Source organism: Mus caroli, chromosome 12, assembly GCF_900094665.2.
Source record: "Mus caroli chromosome 12, CAROLI_EIJ_v1.1, whole genome shotgun sequence".
In the NCBI taxonomy this organism is placed as follows: domain Eukaryota; kingdom Metazoa; phylum Chordata; class Mammalia; order Rodentia; family Muridae; genus Mus; species Mus caroli.
This window is the reverse complement of record NC_034581.1, coordinates 63952476-63973211: the sequence shown is the minus strand read 5'-3', so window position 1 is coordinate 63973211 and position 20736 is coordinate 63952476. Positions and strand designations below refer to the sequence as shown.

General features: G+C 44.1%; 1 protein-coding gene across 1 annotated transcript; it reads right to left on the bottom strand.

Annotated features, from left to right (window-relative positions):
- Positions 1-88: 88 nt before the first annotated feature.
- On the bottom strand, positions 89-15248 carry Klhdc2 (kelch domain containing 2). The gene is made up of 13 exons (XM_021178766.2): positions 14787-15248; positions 11547-11626; positions 9075-9192; positions 7009-7124; positions 6683-6764; positions 6011-6094; positions 4952-5032; positions 4820-4878; positions 3304-3413; positions 2912-2984; positions 1498-1585; positions 509-561; positions 89-404 (listed from the first exon to the last, which is right to left on the bottom strand). Exons 1-13 carry the CDS (start codon positions 14937-14939, stop codon positions 281-283), a joined length of 1221 nt encoding a protein of 406 aa, XP_021034425.1. The 5' UTR covers positions 14940-15248; the 3' UTR covers positions 89-280.
- Between the last annotated feature and the right edge of the window lie 5488 nt (positions 15249-20736).

Here is a 20736-nt window from a genome sequence, read left to right as displayed (position 1 = left end):
TGCAGGAAAAACACCATTCAGTATACATAAATCGTTAAAAAAAAAAAAGCCAACACAGTAATTTTTAACTTTAACAATAGACAGGTACTGGTGGTGTTAAATACATTTATTGTAAACTTTAGACACAAAAATAGGTTCTCTAGGCCATTCACATGCACATAAAACCCAGGAAGCTGCAAACTACAACGATGCATATAATTATACAAAGGATGACACTGTGTGACAAATACGGGGTTGTTTTCCATGCAAGTAGACCAGAAGTATTATCTACAAAGCCTTATTATGATCCAGAAGTGTTGTTACTACCAAACCTCTGATTAACGCTGTGAAGTAAGTGTTTTGGAAGGCAGCTCCACGAGTTGGCTAGCATCTCTTTAAAGCAGATGACTGCTTCTAAGCTTAGCCTAAAGTAGACAAGGAAAGTGAAAATAATTTTACTAGATAGCACATTAACTTGAATGAAGACTAATGCCTTTAAATAGTCATATACCTGGTGCCGAATACTTACCGTACAAGAGATTTTGGTTGAACTGAAAATATAAGTACTTCATTACTGTGTGCCTGAAAAAAAGAAGGAACAGGTAAAATGCAAGTGCTGAGAGCAGGCTGCTGTGGTACACTCCCTCAGGAAGCAAAGGCAGGAGTACTGGGCCAGAGCTGGACCAGAGCTGGGACTACACTCAGTAGTGAAGTGCTACCTAGCATGCACAGGCCTGAGGACTGAGCTATGCAGAAAGAGGGTCTGGAGAGATAATTCGGCTGTTAAGAGCGCTGCTCTTCCAAAGGACCTGAGTTCAGTTCCAGCACCCAGTTGGGGCTGTTTACAATCACCCGAAACCTCACTCTAGGGTGATTTGATACCCTTTGTTTTGATCTCCATGAGAGCTGCATGCATATGGTACACAGACATACATGAAAGCCAAAGACCTATCACATGAAGGGGTTTGGTTTTTTCTTTGTTTTTAATTTTAAAACAAGCAGAGCTGGAGAGATGGCTCAGAGGTTAAAGAGCACTGACTGCTCTCCCAGAGGTCCTGAGTTCCAATTCTCAATAACCCTGTGGTAGCCCACAACCATCTATAATGGGATCTGATGCCCTCTTTTAGTGTGTCTGAAGAAAACCACAGTATACTCATATACATTAAATAAATAAAGTTGTTTTTTTTTTTAATGTGGTAATGCATGCCTAAAGGAGGCAGAGGCAGGCAGATCTCTGAGTTCAAGGCCAGCCTGGTCTACAGAGTGAGTTCCAGGACAGCCAGGGTTATACAGAGAAACCCCTCTCTCAAAAGGCCGAAAAAGAAAAGCAAAAATACTTCAGCAACTTTCACCTCTATGTATAAAAGTCTTGTCACCAAGGATTAGATTCCCCAAGACCCACATGATGGACAGAATTAACTATTGTCTTCATCCCATGGCACACATGTATGTATGCCTACATACACAAAATGTTATTTTTCAAAATAGATGTTGAGTAGCAGTGAAGGTGTTACTTACAGCTCTGTGATGAACCAGCAGATTGTTAGCACAACCACCAAAAACAATGACTTCTCCTTCATCGCTCGCACAAGCTGTATGCCATAATCTGCATGGAAAACCAAAGCTTGAGTTCAGTGTAACTGATCACTTCAAACCACACTGTAGAGCTGGCTATAGTTAGAGATTCCAAGGCAGTTCAGACCAAATCTTCCATGGAAAAGCAGCTTTTAAGGCCGGCCTTGGTGGTGTACACCTTCAATCCCAGTACTGTGGAGGAGGAGGCAGGCGGCTCCTCCCAGGCCAATCTGGTCTACATATGTTCCAGGTCACTGAGGGCTACATAATGAGGGTTTTTTTGTTTTTTGTTTTCTACATAATGAGGGTTTTTTTGTTTTTTGTTTTCTTTCTCTCTCCCTCTTTTTTTTTTTTAAAGATTTATTTATTTTATGTATATGAGTGCTCTGTCTTCAGACACACCAGAAAAAGGAATTGGATTCCATTACAGATAGTTGTAAGCCCCTATAATTAGGTACTTTTAACCAAACAATTTAGGTCGTGTTAACAATTAAAAAAAATTCTTGGGCTGGCGAGATGGCTCATTGGTTAAGAGCACAGACTGCTCTTTTGAAGGTCCTGAGTTCAAATCCCAGCAACCACATGGTGGCTCACAACCATCTGTAATGAGATCTGACGCCTTCTTCTGGTGCATCTGAAGACAGCTACAGTGTACTTACATATAATAAATAAATCATTAAGAAAAAAAAATTCTTATGAGGGCTAAAGAGTGGCAAGGTGAGCTGGCCTCACAGTGTCTGACAACAGCTCTCTAAGCTAGATGGCTGTGTGGAAAGTCATCTCTGCCAACGTCTTAGCAGCATGCTTGGGCTAGAGGCTTCGATGAAAAAGTGAGGTTGGAACATTTAAATTCACCTTAAATACCAATGCCAAGTATGTACCTGCCTGTAGCAATTTCTTTTGAGATTAAGATGACTCTTATCTGCTTAAAAAAAGAGGGGGAAAAAAAAAAATCAAATTTTTGTGTCTAGCCCAGAGGTGGCCTAGATCTGATCTTCCTGCTGCTGGCTTCTAAGGGCTGGGATCACAGGCAGGCGCCTCCTTACCCGTCCCGCTCCTCCCACATCACATGCCTTGGAGAAGTTTACTTTCTCTTCCCTGAATAATGCTAATACAATATAAATATACAATATAAAGAGAGGTTCTTGGTGTGACACCTCTCCCCCCATGTACATTCTTAAAATTTTAAAGCATATAAATAATGGGAAAGCAAGCTTCGGACACTTGGTTAATGCTTGGAAGTATGATGTTAAACCTTAATAAATACCAAGACTTTCCTAAGAATGTTGGATAAAATCCAGCCACAGCATCCTCAGTTCTTACCAGCCCAAGAAATTACCTTTCATGGAGCTCCTACCTTGGTTTTTCAACATAAGGATGATTAAACTGAATCCATTCATTTTTACTGATGCAGTAAGTCCAGGCATCACCTGATTAAACCAAAGAAAAGGCCATGAAGAATGTTCATCTTAAGGACACAACTTCAGCAAGCATAGCAGTTAGTCAAATCCTATTCCCAGTTCCTGTGGTTAAGGAAGTTAGGCCACTGCACATGCAAGGTTTCAGCAGGGATTTTTAACTGCTCCATTTTTTGGGTAAAATGTATTTAGGTCATAATATGTGCAATTATAAGGTGTTACAGATCAAAATTAATAAACTAGCCTGAAAGGATCCAGCTAGGATTGACTTTGAGTGAGTAGTATACACAGCATACTGCTAATGCTTATGATGTGTGACTAAAGGACTCACTTAGTGGCTGTTTTTCAGTGGTAAATCCTCCAAAGAGAAAAAGATGGTCTGAAGAGACTGGTGTCAGTGAGTGCCAGGATCTGCCAACAGGGCACACACCTTGTGGAATTCTAAAAATAACAGATAGCTGAGTTATAATATCTGTTTAGAGTCTGGGGGGATAACTTAGTCAACAAAGCACTTGAGAACCCAAGTTCTATCCCCAGAATCCACACATTATTTAAAAGGGGGCAGGTCTGACACATGCTTGCAATCTCACTGCTAGGAGGTGAGCCCCTAGAGTCTGCTGCCCTCTCCCACTAGGCAAATGCCAGTCCAGGAGACCATGACTCAAAAGGAAAAGGAGAAAGAGATCTACACTCAGAATCCCAGCACTTGGGAGGCTCCTGAGGTAGATTTTTATAAGTTTGAGGAGAGCACTAGATACTAAGGTCCGTGTTAACTTGTACTGTGTTGTAAGATCCTGTCACAAGAACAAAAAAAGCTAAAATAAAAAAGGTGGACAGCACTGAGACTATACTTAGCCTCCACATGCACACATAATCAACCTTATACATGAGATCTATGTTAAAGTAGATACCAGCGAGAAATGCTGAGGACTTCTTTAAATAAACAAACAAACAAACAAACAAACAAATAAATAAATAAATAAATAAATAATATCAGATAAAGAAACCTGGCTTGACAAGGATTCCTGGGGTCTCCAAGGTGGCTCAGCAGGGAAAGTGCCTGCCATAAAGCAGCGGCCATTCAGCTCCTCAGCGCCTACTTAAGTAACAAGAGGAACTGGGAGGGAGCACGCCTGTCACTGCATACAGTGGCTCTCACTGGCTCTCAGAAGGCCACGATGAGCTCCTCCAAGCAAGCTGGCTAGCAACCATATTGGGGAGCCCTGGGTTCAATTGAGAGATCCCTTCCTCAATGATACAGTAGATGGTGTCTGAAGACCCTCCTAATGTTAGCTTTGGACCTACACACACCTACACACACAACATGCCCCACACACATCTTACATCCAGACACATGCTAAAAAGAGAAGCCTCTCTCAATATTAACTACATATTTTCTACTCAACTATGTTCTTTGAAGGCAGAATCAACTTTAGACATTTTCTTTCAGCAAACATTGAACACATGCTGTATCAGGCACATAGTTAGGGAAACTAGAAATAAAAATAAAATTCCTTAAGGACCCCAGTATTCATGTTTACTTAAGTCCAAAGTTACAGAAACTTGAAGCACATTCATTACATACTAATCAGGAATGGGGTTGGGATCTGAAATGTATCTTAAGATATCTAAGGTAGGGGCTGGAGAGATGACGCAGCAGTTAAGAGCACTGACTGCTCTTCTGAAGGTCCTGAGTTCAAATCCCAGCAACCACATGGTGGCTCACAATCAGTAATGAGATCTGACTCCCTCTTCTGTTGTGTCTGAAGACAGCTACAGTGTACTTGTAATAGTAAATAAATCTTTAAAAAAAACAAAACAAAAAAGATATCTAAGGTAATACCTACAGTTCATTCCACTCCCACGTATCCAGATTAAGATAGTGAAGATCATTCATTCTAGCATCCTAAAAAAGAGCAAGTAAGAGTTACCGTGTGACCTGCCCCAAGCAAGCCATTAAACCCTGTCTCTATACTCACCCGGTATCTGCCACCAAACACAAAGCCCTTGTTTCCAACAGTTGCACAGGCATGGGCAGCCCGAGGTGAAGGTGCCTTACCCTGTAAAAAGAGAAACAGCTTCATAAATGTGAACTTTATACAGAGAGAAATAGCAGTGTTTTCTGAATATCATAGAATAAGAATGTCAGAAACTTGGGCACTAGATAGCAACAGTGTCAAACCTGTTGGGACTTGGTCTGGTGCTGCTATGTATTCGAATACTAAAGACTGGCCCTGAAGTTCTGGTTGCCCCTGATCAGAGGATCCTTACATGCACCGAGTGCTGCTATGGAACCCTAGTTCCTGATTTAAAACTAGTGGTTAAAATAGAGTGACTACAGTCAATTGCTGGGAGAACAGCAGAGAGGCAGTTCCAGTCACTGGGCTGGGGGTCTCGTAGGTAGGAACCATGAAGAAAGAGAAAGGGAAGGAGAGAGGAGGAAAAGAAAGGAAGACGGAGAAGGTCTCCAACACATGTGATGGACCAAGAGCACATGGCTGAGGTGAGATGAACCCTGGGGCTGCGCTGTGGAACAGAACTAACCCAGGTACTCAAACTGCAAGAACAGTCTAGTGTGAGAAAAGAGACTGGGCTACTCCCCCAGTAACTGTGCCAACGCTAAAGAAATACATCATGGTTTGAGTCTCATTCATTTGGAAGCTAATGGGAATAGAAATAATTCAATTACTTTATAGATACTACAACGGAGTATTTTAGTATTTCTGAGACTGTTACTGAATAAGCTAATTAGTATGTAAGAAAAGTTGTTTTAAAATGACTGGCACATTGTATAGTATCTTTAAAAGAAAAAAAAATCTAATCTTTAACTTTTCATTTAAAGCTCAGTTTAATTACTAGCAAATGAAAGTACCACAACAAACTGTGTATTCCTTCAATTTCTAAGGTTTGTACTCCTTGGAAAGCAATAACACTACAGCCAGCCTCATTTCAGAAAACAAGAATGAACTGTCAGCTTCAGATCCCTCCCTACTCTGGTGAACCCCCTTGTAAGCACACTTCACTCTTCAGTGACTCACAGTGGTGATGGGCTGGCTCCAGGCAAATGTTTCAGTGTCTAAAATATGGACATGATCATTCCATCCTCTTGGATGACTTGAATTCTACAAAAAAGAATTTACGTTATTGTACAAATACTGTATTTTACAAATTATGCAACTCTTTTTTTTTTTTTTTTTTTTTTTTTTGGTTTTTTGAGGGGGGGTTTCTCTGTATAGCCCTGGCTGTCCTGGAACTCACTTTGTAGACCAGGCTGGCATCGAACTCAGAAATCCACCTGTCCCTGCCTCCCGACTACTGGGATTAAAGGCATGCACCACCACTGCCTGGCTAAATTATGCAACTCTTACTTGCCTAGTTTATCAACAAAGAAAATGAACACAACTACCAGTGACTGTAAACTTATCTCTGGGCTGGTAAGATGACTCAGCCCGGGTAAGGTACTGGCTGCCAAGCCTCATGGCCTAAGTTGAATCCCCAGTCCCCACATCATGGAAAGAGAGAACTAATTCCCCCAAGTGGTCCTCTGACTTTGACATGCACACTGTTTCACCTGCACCTAGGTAGGAGTGCACTCATGCATACAAACTTAAAATTTCAAAATAAAAATTTCAGAAAGCAAGTAAAAACAAAATAGGACACATTTTTTCACCATATCAATTCACCATGTGGAATTCTGAAACTTCACTTACCCAAAAAGATGTTTCATCAAATTCAAAAGTTCCCAATACTTTATCTTCAGGTAAATATCCATAGCCTCCAAAAAATATTAACCTGTTTTATATAAAGCCAAACATGAAAGATTTAAGTATCCATAAACTAGACCCAGGATTGTTTTGAGTCTTGACCTATGGAATGAGTTAACATGACAATTCGCCTTCAGTTACTAAGTTAATGAACTAGAGTATAATTTACTATGTAATATATTCCATGCTCTTTTATAATGCTGGGGAGGGGCGGGCACTTATGGGGCAACTACATTCTGCACAAAAGCCCAAACCGATAGCTTCTAACGTACTTGTTTTTATACACCCAGACGCCAAGTTTGTCCTTTGATGATGGAGGAATTCCTTGGCAGTCAATCCTTTCCCACTGTAACCCTCTGTCTGCAGACCTTGAATCCAGCATGTAGAACTGTCAGAAGCAAGGATTTCAGTTAGTTTTGTTACACAGAAAGCTCAGTATTAGCCTTTGATTTGACTGTATTTTGTCATAAAGGTGCCATCTGATTCAGTGCTGAGGCTGCCTGCAGACCGGCTGCCACACTGGTCTGGGTAGGATTATGAATTTACAACAGAATGTAAATTACTTAAATCAGTAACACGAAAAATGTACAGCTACGTTTGCTTTCATTAACTACACTTCTAAGTCAATAGAATTGGCTATATGTTCACATGTACCATAGCACTAGCTCCCCATCCTGCCCTAAACTTTAGATGAGTGCTTTGAATTTTACTGTTTTTTAATTAATTGGTTGATTGAGAGCAGGATCATGTTCTAAAAAAACAAAAACCGGCGGCCGGGCGGTGGTGACGCATGCCTTTAATCCCAGCACTTGGGAGGCAGAGGCAAGCAGATTTCTGAGTTCGAGGCCAGCCTGGTCTACAGAGTACGTTCCAGGACAGCCAGGTCTATACAGAGAAACTCTGTCTCAAAAACAAAAAACAAACAAATAAAAAACCCGAGGCTCTTCAAATTCAACTTAACATGTCTTCCTGCCTAATTAATTCTAAAGGTAAAAGATCAGTCAGTTCTTAAAAGGTTAAATACTCAAGAGTTGGCAGACGACCCAGTGGTTTAGAGCATTGGCTGCTCTTCGAGAGGATCTGGGTTTGACCCCCAGCACCCACATGGGAGCTCACAGCAGTCTGTAACTACAGTTCCAGGGGATCTAATACCTTCTTCTGGCCCCTCAAGCACTAGGCACACACATGGTGCAAAAGGACACACACAAGCAAAATACCCATACACATAAAATAAAAATAAATCTTAAAAACAAACAAACAAAAAAAAGGTTAAATATTAGTCTAAGGACTCGAATCCAGGTAACAGAACACACACACCTCACCCTTCTGAGACATCTGCTTCCCTTCTGGGCCTCATTTCAGTTACAAGCCGAGTTACGAACTATTAATCACTCTGCTACCCAGCCCTGGAACCAGGCCTCACTCCTCCTAAGCCTTTTCAGGGTGTGTCCACTTCCTGGATGAGTGTTTGCTTGTCTGAGGAAGCCAGGATCGTCGGCAGCTTACAGGACACTACAGTGCTCCTCCTCTGTGATCTCAAAACCACAGAGCACCTGACATCTTGAATGATCCTGCCTGCAGGTCTACACAGCGACTTCCTATTCAACTGAGCTCTGCTATGGAGTAAGCACCTGTTCTACCCCTCCTACACCCAACAACCATCGCTTTCAAAGGCAGAAGGCTCGTCAGCACAGTGAGGCTATCCTGCAGTCACTTAGTCACCTCTGTTAGGGGTCTCTTCCAGAATGTGAGCCCTGCACCACGCGTCCCGACTGTCCCTTTCCAACTCTGCCCTCTGCACACACAGTGTTCACGAAGTTGCAAAATCCGTGAGTTAAATAGAAGTTTACCTACAGACTATGGGACTTCTGAAGCTTCAGCTGGCTTTACTGGCCGGAAATGACCTGACATCTTTTTTCCTACTTGGAAAAAAACACGAGGACAAAGCAAAGCATTGCTACTTACCTTCCTTTTTCAATGGTAATTTAACCCGACAGCTTTGAGTTTCCCTTTACCCTTCCCTCCAAATCCTTTGTCTGTAATCATCCTTGAAACTGCTTTCTAGTTAACACTCACCTACCACCCACAGGGTGGTTAGGAGATCAAGTAATTGAGAGCACCAAGTAAATACACCTACGAAGTTACTACACAAAGGCTGCTGGCATTGGCTTCTACAAAGGCCTAGTAAACAGTGTAGTAGAGAAGATGCTACAACACACATTTATACCACAATCAAGTACATTCTTAACTAGAGGACACAGCAGCATCCAGCTTTATAAATCTGATGTTGAACGTGAGGAAGGAACTGCCTGGAACCCTAACCCTCAGCAGCACTGACCTTGTTTGTATTGCCTCTGGAATGGTGCCCACCAAACAAGTACAGCACCCGGTCCACGCACACAGCACAGCTCCCAGACATAGACGGGGGAACGTCACCTTCAGTGTTGATTTTCTTCCTACAAGGAGGAAGGTTAGATGATAAAGTTTCCCAGAGGATAAGAAATACAAGACTTATTAACTTATAGGCGGCTGATGGTATCCAGGGACTCTCCTAGCTTTAAGATAGCCCAGGGAATCAGTTTCTTCCACCTGTCTAGACAGGGGAAGATGGCCGCACCCCAGGCGGAATAAAACGCTCTGCAAGCCCCTCAGGTTCCATGAGCCATTTCTCAAACTATTTGCTTTTTATTTATATGATCTTATCTGACTGGAAGGTCTTTGTTTTATGTATTTCTGTGTGCTTGGGCACAGGTATGTCACAGCATACATACGCGGCATGCATGTGCAAAAAATTCTCGTCCTCTACCACGTGGACTCAGGGAAGGCAAACCCGGCCTTGGTGGACAGCACCTCTACCTGCCGAGCCGGCTCACGGCCCTGTTTTTAAGTAGGCCACGGACTCAAATGGAAACCTTCCCATGCCTAGTGCTCATTAATTCAACAGACATTTCCTATTAATTCACCCAGAACTCACAGAAATCTGCCCAATCTTCCTCCCTTAAGTGCTAGAATTAAACAAATACGCCATCATGCTCAGCTTTAGAGAGTTACAGGACTCAGAGTTCACTCAGGTGTCCTGACTACATCATCAGCTAATACTGCTTTCATCTTTGTTTAGCTTGAAGTAGGCTGATTTGTAAATTCTTCTTTTTTTTTTTTTTAGATTTATTTATTTATTGTATGTAAATACACTGTAGCTGTCTTCAGACACACCAGAAGAGGGCATCAGACCTCATTTCGGGTGGTTGTGAGCCACCATGTGGTTGCTGGGAATTGAACTCTGGACCTTCGGAAGAGCAGTCGGGTGCTCTTACCCACTGAGCCATCTCACCAGCCCTGATTTGTAAATTCTTAATCTTAAGAAATGTGTTAAATTCTTTGGGGAATTTTTCTTTAAAAAAAAAAAAAGATTAGCAAATAGCCCATATTAACTGATTTAATAATTACAAAAATTGTTGTGACCTTCCATAAACCTCCCTGGCTTTAATATCAACAGTAAGACAGTAAAGACAAAAGTCTTTTACAGTGGAAAGTTTTCATGTATGGGGAAATACATTTACACGCCCCCAGATGGCTAACTCAAATTTTGAGAAGCCCAGAGTCTCCCAACATATCCTCGACTTGGACTGCTAGACAGGCAGAAGACCCTCTTAGATTCTACCAGTTCATTTTTGTTTTGTTTTGTTATTTTTCAAGACAGGGTCACTCTGTGTAGCCCTGACTGTCCTGGAACTCACTATGTAGTCCAGGCTGGCTTGGAACTCACAGAGTCCCTGTCTCTGCCTCCTGAGTGCTGGGATTAAAGGCACAGGCCATCACACCAGGCTCATTTTTTTTATTTTTATTTTTTTTTTTTTTTTTTTTTTTTGTTTTTTTCGAGACAGGGTTTCTCTGTATAGCCCTGGCTGTCCTGGAACTCACTTTGTAGACCAGGCTGGCNTCCCAAGTGCTGGGATTAAAGGCGTGCGCCACCACGCCCGGCTTCATTTTTTTTTTATTATTTACTTTATGAGTATTTTGTCCAGATATATATGTCTGGGCACTGCTGCAGGTGCATACTTGCTGCTCTCAGAGACGAGAAGAGGGCATCAGATCTCTGTGACTGGAGTTACAGATGGTTGTGAGCCACCATGTATGTGCTGGGAACTGAACCTGGGTCCTCTAGAAGAGCAGTCAGTGCTCTTAACAACTGAGCCATCTCTTCATTCCCTCATTTTTATTTTTAAACAGATCTTTTTTCTTTTTTTCCCAGTTGAAAAATCAAACCCAGGGCCTCATATCAGGCAGGCAAGCTTGTTGCCACCCACTCACCTATTAATGCAATCCAGAAAATACTACTTTAAATTAGAGACTTTTCTCAAAACTTCTTTTAAGCAGATGAAATAAACCAGGCAAAACCTAAGAAGGAAACTAAAAACCTCTTTCTTCAAAACGCCAAGCAGACTGTAGCACCCCCAACCCGGCTCTGTGCCGCCTTCCTTGCGGTACTTTGACCAGGCCTTGACTAGAGGCTTCTAAGATCATGACAGTCTCTGGTGTGTACTAACCTCAGCAGCTAATCTAAACCAGACCACTGTTTCCAGAGAAGAGAGCTTAGTATCCTAATTACAACAGGCAATGTGACACATGCCTTTAGTCTCCGTGCTCTGGAGGAAGACACAGAGACACAGGAGATCTTTGTGAGTTTGAGGCCAATCTGGACTACATAGTAAGTTCTAGGACAATCAAACCTATGCAGAAAAGAAAGACACCCCCCCACCCCCACCCCCACTTTCTTTGCAAGCTTATTGGAAGGTTAATCTCCAGTTACCATCTTCCAGTCTCCATGTTGTAGATCCACAGTTCTTCTCTGGGCAGATAAAAGTCATATAATCCTCTCACTTGATTACTCTATGAAGAATAAGAAAGATGACAAAGATAAACAACTGACATTTTCTTTTTAATTTGCACTAATGTGTTGAGTATGTATGTAACATGGAACACACATGTGCCACGGTGCTCTGTGGAGTCACTTCTAACCTCCCACCTTTACAGGGGTCTGGGGATCACACTCAGCTCACCAGGGCTGTGTATCGAGTGGGCTACGCACTCAACAGCTCCCTGGCCCAGTAACTGATGTTTCTAAAGAGGCTTTTCCTGGGTTCCTTTTCTACCTTACTGAGATACTATTCATGATACTGATCATATAAAATTAATTTTTGTATACAGATAAATATTAAATGCAGTCTCCAGGACCCAGGCACATACAAAAAAGAATCTTAGTGCAGACAGATCTGCAGTCCAACTTTTGTTACAACCCTTGCAAATAAAATAGTACAAGGGCCCCCTGGGGAGTTAGTGGCTCTCAGCCTTCCTAATGCTACACTTTTAATACAGTTCCAAAAGTTATGGTGACCCTCAACCATAAAATTATTTTTGTTGCTACTTTGTAACTGTAATTTTGCTACTGTTATGAAAACAGTATGTTTATTACTGTTGTGTAATGTAAATAACTGTTTTCCAATGGTCTTAGGCAACCCTGAGCAAGGGTCATTCAATCCCCTCCCCCAAAGGAGTCACACGCACTGGTTGCGAGCTGCTGTCTCCTGAACAGACCGTGGCCCTGATCTCAGTCACCTGACTTTGGAGGACTCGCAGCCCCACCCACGCTAACAGGCGGCTCGAGCCAAGCTTCCAGTCCATCCACTCATTCTGAGGGCAAAACTGCTTGTGCAAATCCTGAGTCTTCAGTCAGCTGTGGCCTTGTTCTGGTCTTCAACCCTTCAGATGTTAACTCTAACAAAGACCAGGTTTACCATAGGGCCTCAAATTCCCTTATTTAACAACGAGTTATTACAAGATTTGCCTCAGGTTACTCAGCAAGCAGGGGTGAGCCCAGGAATCTCCGTTTCCTGTGCAGGCTGCCTTATTTCATCCCTGCCTGGCCACTATCTCACAGGGACAAAATACAATAAAAACTGGCCTTCACTGAAAATGAGTGACTACTAATGGTTCGGTAATGGAGCAGCTAGCCATGAAGCTCTCCTCCTCTCCCTGCTGGAAGGACCTTATAAACCAACCATCAGAAAATGCCCACAGGCTGCAGAGATGGCTCAGTGGTTAAGAGCACTGATTGCTCTTCCAGAGGTCCTGAGTTCAAATCCTAGCAACCACATGGTGGCTCACAACCATCTGTAATGAGATCTGATGTCCTCTTCTGTGTCTGAAGACAGCTACAGTGTACTCATATAAATAAATAAATCCTAAGAAAGAAAGAGAGAAAGTTTCCACTCTGACAATTTCTCCGTGCACTACAGAAGGGTCTCATCCCCATGTCAACACTTGGGTGGTGGGAACAGCCGGATATGGAAAGAGTCCAAGGCCAAACTCAGTGACACCATGGCTCAATGCTAGTGTTCACAAACAGAATTATGAATAACATACGTTAGACCAAAGTGTGGTTGACCAACAGGTCTACCTTCCTCAAAGGACATTTATATTTTGAAAAGGTTTATTTAAGTTTATCAGTTTTGCCGGCATGCCTGTCTGTGCCCCCCCGGGGTGCAGTGCCCAGAGAGGCCAAAGGAGGGGCATGAGATCCCCTAGGACTGAAATGACAGTTGTGAGTGGCCATGGGGGTGCTAAGAATCCAACCCAGAAATGTGGCCAATGCTGGTAACCACTGAGTCACCTCTCTACCCCTGGAATTTATGTTTTGTTTTGTTTTTTTCCGAGACAGGGTTTCTCTGTGTCACCCTGGCTGTCCTGGAACTCACTTTGTAGACCAGGCTGGCCTCAAACTCAGAAATCCGCCTGCCTCTGCCTCCCAAGTGGGAATTTATGTTTTAATAATAGTCACTACACAGCTGGGCTTGGTGGCACACGCCTTTAATCCCAGCACTTGGGAGGCAGAGGCAGGCAGATTTCTGAGTTCAAGGCCAGCCTGGTCTACAGAGTGAATTCCAGGACAGCCAGGGTGATACAGAGAAACCCTGTCTCGAAAAACCAAAAATAAAATAATAATAATAATAATCATAGCCACTACACACCTGCTCTCTACTCTCTAGAATTCTCGACATGGACCTCTAAATACCTGACCCCTGGAAGCCAGGGACAACAGGATGCGTTAATTCACGCTGGCAAAATAACTAATGGTTAAACCGACAAAGGTATGGGACAGTTGTCTCAAAATGGCCACCTATGATCAGGTCGTCTGTACTATAAGCTATTAGAGTCCTTAAGCAAACTATTCCCAGCACAGGCGCAGAGAACTGGACTTCCCAGGGGGGCGGGGCGTCATTTTAACACTAAAATAGTATTCATAGTTTTAGGTCAAATGGATCAAATGAGTGTGCACCAGATGAAATCCAAGAACTAGAGTGTATCATGGAATTCTAAAACCAGTACAGAAGAACCAGTGAGCAGCGGTTTAAAGAGGTAACTAAGCAGTATTCCCCAGCTCGGGGTATAAAACAATGCAAATGACTAAAAAGATACTTGGTCACAAAGTCCAAAGACCTGCACTCCAATTACATACGCTGCTGGGGATTCACTGGCTATTTTTTTCCTTTAAAATTCGCAGTAAGGCCTACTGAGGAGCAATCCTTTCTCAGCTGAGACCAGTTAAGAAAAATGGCCCTGCGTTCAAACAATAGATAGGTGGGGGCATCTGCACAGGTGTTGATGACACCGTTACACCTTCGGGGAGGTTGAGCAAGCGATTCCTGTGGCCTTGGTTCACACAGTGACAATATTGTGTCTGTCGGCTAACTGGCCCCAGCTCCGGGCGACCTGGCCCAAAGGTATATGAGTGATTCTCACACACCCTCGCCCCCACCCTTTTCCGTACCTCGGGCCACAGTCACCCGCTACGCTACCCACAATAACAGAACCTCGCTCCGCTCACTCCAAAGACAATGCGTAGGGGGTGCGTGGGATAGGCTGACTCATAAGTTCAAGAGAGCGGTGACAATAGCCCAGGATCCCCGAGTCCACCAGGGCAGGGCGGGAAGATGCTCTCCTGAATGAGCAAGAGCCGCGGCGGCGATCGTGCCCACTCGGCCCTACTGACCTTGTAGCCGCCCCAGACGAACATGTGGCGCCCATCGCTGACAGCGACGTGGCCGCTGCGTTCGGCCGGGCAGGCCAGCTCCATGGCCTCGTAGTTCTCGAAGGCCGGGCCCGGCATGTCCTCCGCTCGAGCATCCTCGTTGCCATCAGCCATCTTGAGGCTGCACCGCTGGCTACCGAGACCGCTCCGGCCCCGCAGGCGGGAGACAAAGGAAAGCGGAGCGGTGGACCGCGGCGCGCAGCCAGCGCTGACGACCCGCCTCTCCTGCGCTGCGCCTCCGCCTCCGGGACGAGCGCTGGAGCGCGCGCCGACAGCCGCTGCGGGTCTCGCGGGGACCGCGCCGCGGCCGGGTCCTGGCTCGGAGCGGGAGAGCGGCCGACGGGGCTCGCACTCGCAACCCGCCCCGCCTCCGGCCGCCGGGGCCTTGTTTATGCCGCCGCCGGAAGTCGTCCGCAGCGGACACTGTCCCCACGCTCCGGAAGCGCTCTCGCCCCCTGCGCTGCTGAGCCTCCCGTCGTCCGGTCCCACCGCAGTGCTGTCCTACTGCTGTGTAATCCTCCCAGTCGGGCCCTCGGGCATCTGAGTCCTCCCAACATCCGTCCTCCCGCCTCCGGGTGCTCCCGGCCTGGACAGTTCCTAAACCATAATAACCCACCCTTGGGGAAAGAATGCGAATCCCACACTCACAATCTGGGTTTCTAAGAGGCCAAATGAAAATTACGAATTATTTAAACCCAATTCCTCGCCCATAAAATAAGGCTGGTCTGGAAAACACTTCAGGCTCCTCATTTAAATGGTGGCTCTCCGTGCTGCTCATCTTGTCTGTTTTATTCCTCTCTTCGTTTTGGGACTGCTAAATATACACTGAGCAAAATACACACTTAACAAAAACAACCAAAAAAACCTTTTCTCTTTGAAACTCTCACCAGTTGCTGGAGATGTGCTTGCTTAAACACAAGCGTTAAGGGTCTGGGGTGTGAGATTAAAGCGCTGGGATCAAAGGTGTGCTCCACCAGGCAGATTCTGTTTCTTGACCAGATTCATCCAGGTCTCCCTGGGACAATTTTGCCATGCAACAGATGTCCAGTGCCCTTGGTGCTGTGCTGAGGGGGGCCTTCCTCTCTGCCATTGCAAGAGACAGTCAGAGAGAGAAATGGCCTTCCTGCTGCTGCCCAGGGTGTATACTGTCAAAAAGAGATTGGCAGCATTTCCACCAGCCACTTCGTGCTGGATGACACTGGAGAAGAAAATCTAGCATCAGTTTCATGTTTGGCGGGTAGAAGACATCTCTCACTGTTGGCCACAACCTCTCACACTGCAAATCTGTCTGTAATGTGAATGACCAATTTGCACTAAGCTGAGGTTTGTGGTGAGCAACTGATCATCCAGCAGTGGAAATCACCTTGCCCTAGGGGTCAGGAGCATGCAAGTGGATATTCCTCCACAGATCAGCCTTATTCCAGACAAGCTGCACTTGGACACATCTTACTGCCCCGTGATTATTGTTTGCAAGAAAAATTTGATGGTGTTGTGGGGATAGCCACTAGAGAGGACAGCTCAGACATGAACTTAAGCCAATAGAAAGTCTTTATTAGTTTGGGATCCCAGTGTAGCAACGAGCCTTTCTCAGAGTGAGCTTTTAAGCACAAAACCCATGTTCTGGACGGATATACTTCAGTTAACAAGAACAGTTAGCATCCCAGAGAATCTTGCCACAGAAGCCAGATGAAGGTAACCTACATCACAGAGCCACTGCTGCCCCTTGTCCTCAAGAGACTAGACTTCCGTCATTCCATGAAACTATCAATAGTTACAAATAGTCCTGGGCCATTGTAGAAGGATTTTAATCCAGCGACATGGCTACTCTGATTGGAATACAGACACACCCTTAGCACACACTTTAATCTCAAACGATGAAGGTAAAGTTAGTTTGTAGAAGGAAGCAGCCATGTTTGAAAGTGATGTTTAGTTGAATAGCAGACATAGTGGCAGATCAGAGAAAGATTTGATAGAACAACAGGATATACCCAACGCTCACAAGGAGAGAAAAGAGGAGCTCCTTAAGGGCCAGTGCAGAGAGAGAGAAGAGGCAGCTTTACCTGGAGAGGGTACAGAGACAAGTTGCACAGAGAGAACATGCTAGCCACAGGTGAAGACAGAAAGCCAGAGAATGAGAAGGAGCGGACGATTAGAACATGTCACCAAAGTTAGTTATGAGGCCAAGCAGAGGAACCAGGAGAAGCCAAGAGAAATGAGATTGAATCAGGCAGCTTGGAGAGGAGTTTTGAATCAGAACAGCTGAATTGAACCAACCAGCCAGAGCTCAGAAAGAACTAGAGAAGGTGAGTTTAATTCAGCAGTAAGTCTCAGAGGCTGAAAACATTCTAGGCCTAGATTAGATTGTAGGAAGGCTAGAAGATTCCGGGACTAGGTTTAGGTTAGCAGACCCAAGTGGTAAGCCTCAGAGATAATGATTGCATCATCTGGCCAAGAAAAGATGCTGTTACAAGCCATTTCCACTTTTTTTTTTAGGTATTTTCCTCATTTACATTTCCAATGCTATCCCAAAAGTCCCCCATACCCCCCCCCACTCCCCTATCCATCCACTCCCACTTTTTGGCCCTGGCATTCCCCTGTCCTGGGGCATATAAAGTTTGCAAGTCCAATGGGCCTCTCTTTCCAGTGATGGCCGACTAGGCCATCTTTTGATACATATGCAGCTAGAGTCAAGAGCTCCGGGGTACTGGTTAGTTCATAATGTTGTTCCACCTATACCATTTCCACTTTATATATATATAAAGAGCCTGGAACCCCAGCACAAGGCTGTAGCTAGTGAGACTTTCTGCTGCAGTCCAGGCAGAAGAGTGGAGATGAAGGGCTCAACCTGTGCAGGTAAGGAGCTGGTGTATGTACAGTGTGGTCAGTGGAGGGGGTGGACAGCTGCTGGCCAGTGAGCTCGAGGAGGGCCTGTGTACAAAGAATGCAAACCTCATCTCAGGAGAGTAAAAGCTGGTCGGGAAGATAGACGGTATCCTCAATGCTCTGCAATCTTGTCTGTCCCAGCCAGAACAGCCCCAGGGTGCCTCCACTTTCAGATAGGAGTGGGTGGGGCAGAGGAAAGTTAGACTCAGGGCTAGCATGAACTGCCACATGTGATTTGAAAAAAGAAAAAAAAAAAAAGACTTAAAGGAAAATAAGTCCAGGCTGGCTTCAAACCAACCATGTAGCTGAAGGTGACGTTGAACCTCTGATCTCCCTGCCTCTACCTCACAAGTGTTAGGATTCCAGGTGTGTGCCACCACTCCTGTTTTATCCATTGACAAGGATAAACCGTGGAGCCTTGAACATGCAACTCATTCTTCTATCTGTTTGGGAAATTGCTACATCCCTGACACCCTTTCTAACAAGTTGTCTTCTGTAAAGCTGACTACAAAACAAAAAGTGATGTTAAGTAATGGGCTGGGGAGATGGCTCAGAGGTTAAGAGCACTAGCTGCTCTTCCAGAGGACTCCAGTTCAATTCCCAGCAACTACACGGCAGCTCACAACCAGCTGTAGCACCAGTCCTACATGGACCACTACCCTCTGCTAAGCTCCAGGGGCACCAAGCATTCATTTGGTGCACAGACATACATTCAGACAAATAGCTGTATGGATAAAATAAGTTTTAAATGTTTTTAAAGTTTAGTTAAAGTGTTTGTGGATTACGGGTTTCGAGAGCAGTAAAAGGAAAAAATAGGGAAAATAGACTAGATTGTAAAAGCTCTTTAATGCCCATATTGTTTTTTTTTACGGGTTTAGAAAGATTAATACAAGAGTTCATATGGAATCACAAATAAGCCAAAGCAATACCTCGGCTTAAGAACAATACTAGAGGTGTCACAATACCCAGTCTCAAATTATACTGTAGAGCTATAGTGACAGAGAGAGAGAGAGAGAGACTGGTACTGATGTGAGATCAGACAGACAGAACAATGGGAAAGAATAGAGGACTCAGAAATAAAACTGCAAAGCCGAGTTCACTTACATTTTGACAAAGAAGGAGGCAATGTGCACTGGCTAGAAGATAGCCTGTTCAACAAACAGGGCTGCCAAAGCTGGGCTTCTCCCTACACGTTATCTTTCATCTGCACACAAACCAATCCAAAATGGATCAAAGGCCTAATTTAAAACAGGGAACACTGAAACTTCTAGAAGAAAGCACAGAGGATACTCTTCAAGATACTGGGAAATATAGAACCTTTTAAATGGAGGACCAACTGCACAGGAACTAGCCCCAAGCATCAGCACATGGTCTACAGGAAGGTCAAGTTTCTGCTCAGCAAAGGAAACGGTCAGCAGGGCACAGACAGCCCACAGCCCGGGACATCATCTGTACCAGCTACGCCTCATCCAGAATTTATGGAGAACAGCAGAAATTAAATACCAAGGAAATAAAACTGCTAGTCAACAAATAGGCAAGTTAAAAATAAAAAGAAACACACTCGGCCAGTAGCTATTTTTAAGAGTGTTCCATTGACCTAGCCATCAGGGAAATGCAAATTAAAACTACTTTGAGATGGTGTCTCACCCCAGTCAGAATGGCCACCATCAACCAATCTGACAACGCATGTTGGAGAGGATGAAGAGAGAAAGGAGCCTTTGTTCACTGTTGGTGGAGATGCAAATTAAGGCAGCCATTGTAGAAGTCAGCTTGGAGATTTCTCAAAAAAATTAAAAATAAAATTACTGTATGACCCACCAATTTCCCTCCTGAGCATATACCCAGGGAACGCTATATCTTACCATAGACACGTTTGCATCCCATACTTATTTATGCTTTAATCATTATAGCAAAGAATTGGAATCAATCCAGTTGTCTATCGACAGATGAATAAGTAATGAAACTTTGGTATACAGAAGACGTGGAATACTACCTTGTTGGATGACGGTCTCAGGTCATGAGGGACTGAGTCAGGCGGTACTGGGCAATAGCCCCTAGCCAGAGAGAATGGCCACAGTCGTGACCATTCCACTCCATCTGCAGAAGCAGTATGCCTGGGTATTAAATAGAACCCACCCTGCTCCTAGTCAACCCCCCCCCCAAATTAGCTGTAACTTCCTGCTGTGTGTGCATGTGCATCTGTGTGCATCTGTGTGTTTGTATATGAGTGTATGTCGATGTGTGTGTGTGTGTGTGTGTGTGTGTATGTCCCAGCCTCTCTAACTGTGCTCAGCTTTCATCCTATAGAAAGGCTAGGGCCTCTCAACTGCTTTGTTCCAGCAAAGCAGTCTCAGCCTGCTGAGACAGAGTCTGTCTATCTGTCTACCTTGGTTGTTTTGTTTTGTTTTACACTTCTTAGCTCTTAGAAGTGCTTAGAAAAATGAAGATGAACTTTTTTTTTTCAGGGAAGAAAAGAGAAAAAGAAGTACACAGAAGAGGAAGGTCTGAATGCAGCCAACGGACACGTCTCTCCAGTTCTAATTTGTCATGGAATTTTTTGGTTTGGGTGGTAGGTGAGTGAATATAATACACTTAATACCAAAAGCATAAAGTTCAATTCGAAGCTTCACAGCGTCCCTTCTGACTGCCAACTCGAACTGTATAAGTCCATTTAGTTGTCCAAACTTTGGGTCTGGTTTATTTCGGTGTGTGATGTATTTACTTGCAAGACTTTTTTTTTTTTTTTAAATAATAAAGTTTGTTTAAAAAATAAAATTTAAGAGATCTTTAACATGAGTTTTTGTACCCTGACATAATTTTTGGAGAAATGAAGGAAGTTATAACTAAGTCACTGACATTTTATCTAAACAGCAATCAAATTTCCAAATGAAGAAATAGTTCTTTTCAACCTCGGCACTCCAGAGGCTGAGAGAGGAAGACTGCCATGAGTTTGAAGCAAGCTTGGACTACAGAGAGATCTTGTGAAATATCTGTATATATTAAGCTCCCAAGGAGATGGTTTAGTTGG

What these genes read in the sequence shown, in the direction of transcription:
- Klhdc2 (XM_021178766.2), bottom strand. Translation starts at nt 14,939, where the DNA reads ATGGCTGATGGCAACGAGGATGCTCGAGCGGAGGACATGCCGGGCCCG. An exon ending in TGCTGGTTCATCACAGAGCT is followed by an intron (nt 562 to 1,497) that starts GTAAGTAACACC and finishes TCTTTTTTTCAG; the next exon opens with GCACACAGTAATGAAGTACT. An exon ending in CAACCAAAATCTCTTGTACG is followed by an intron (nt 405 to 508) that starts GTAAGTATTCGG and finishes TGTCTACTTTAG; the next exon opens with GCTAAGCTTAGAAGCAGTCA.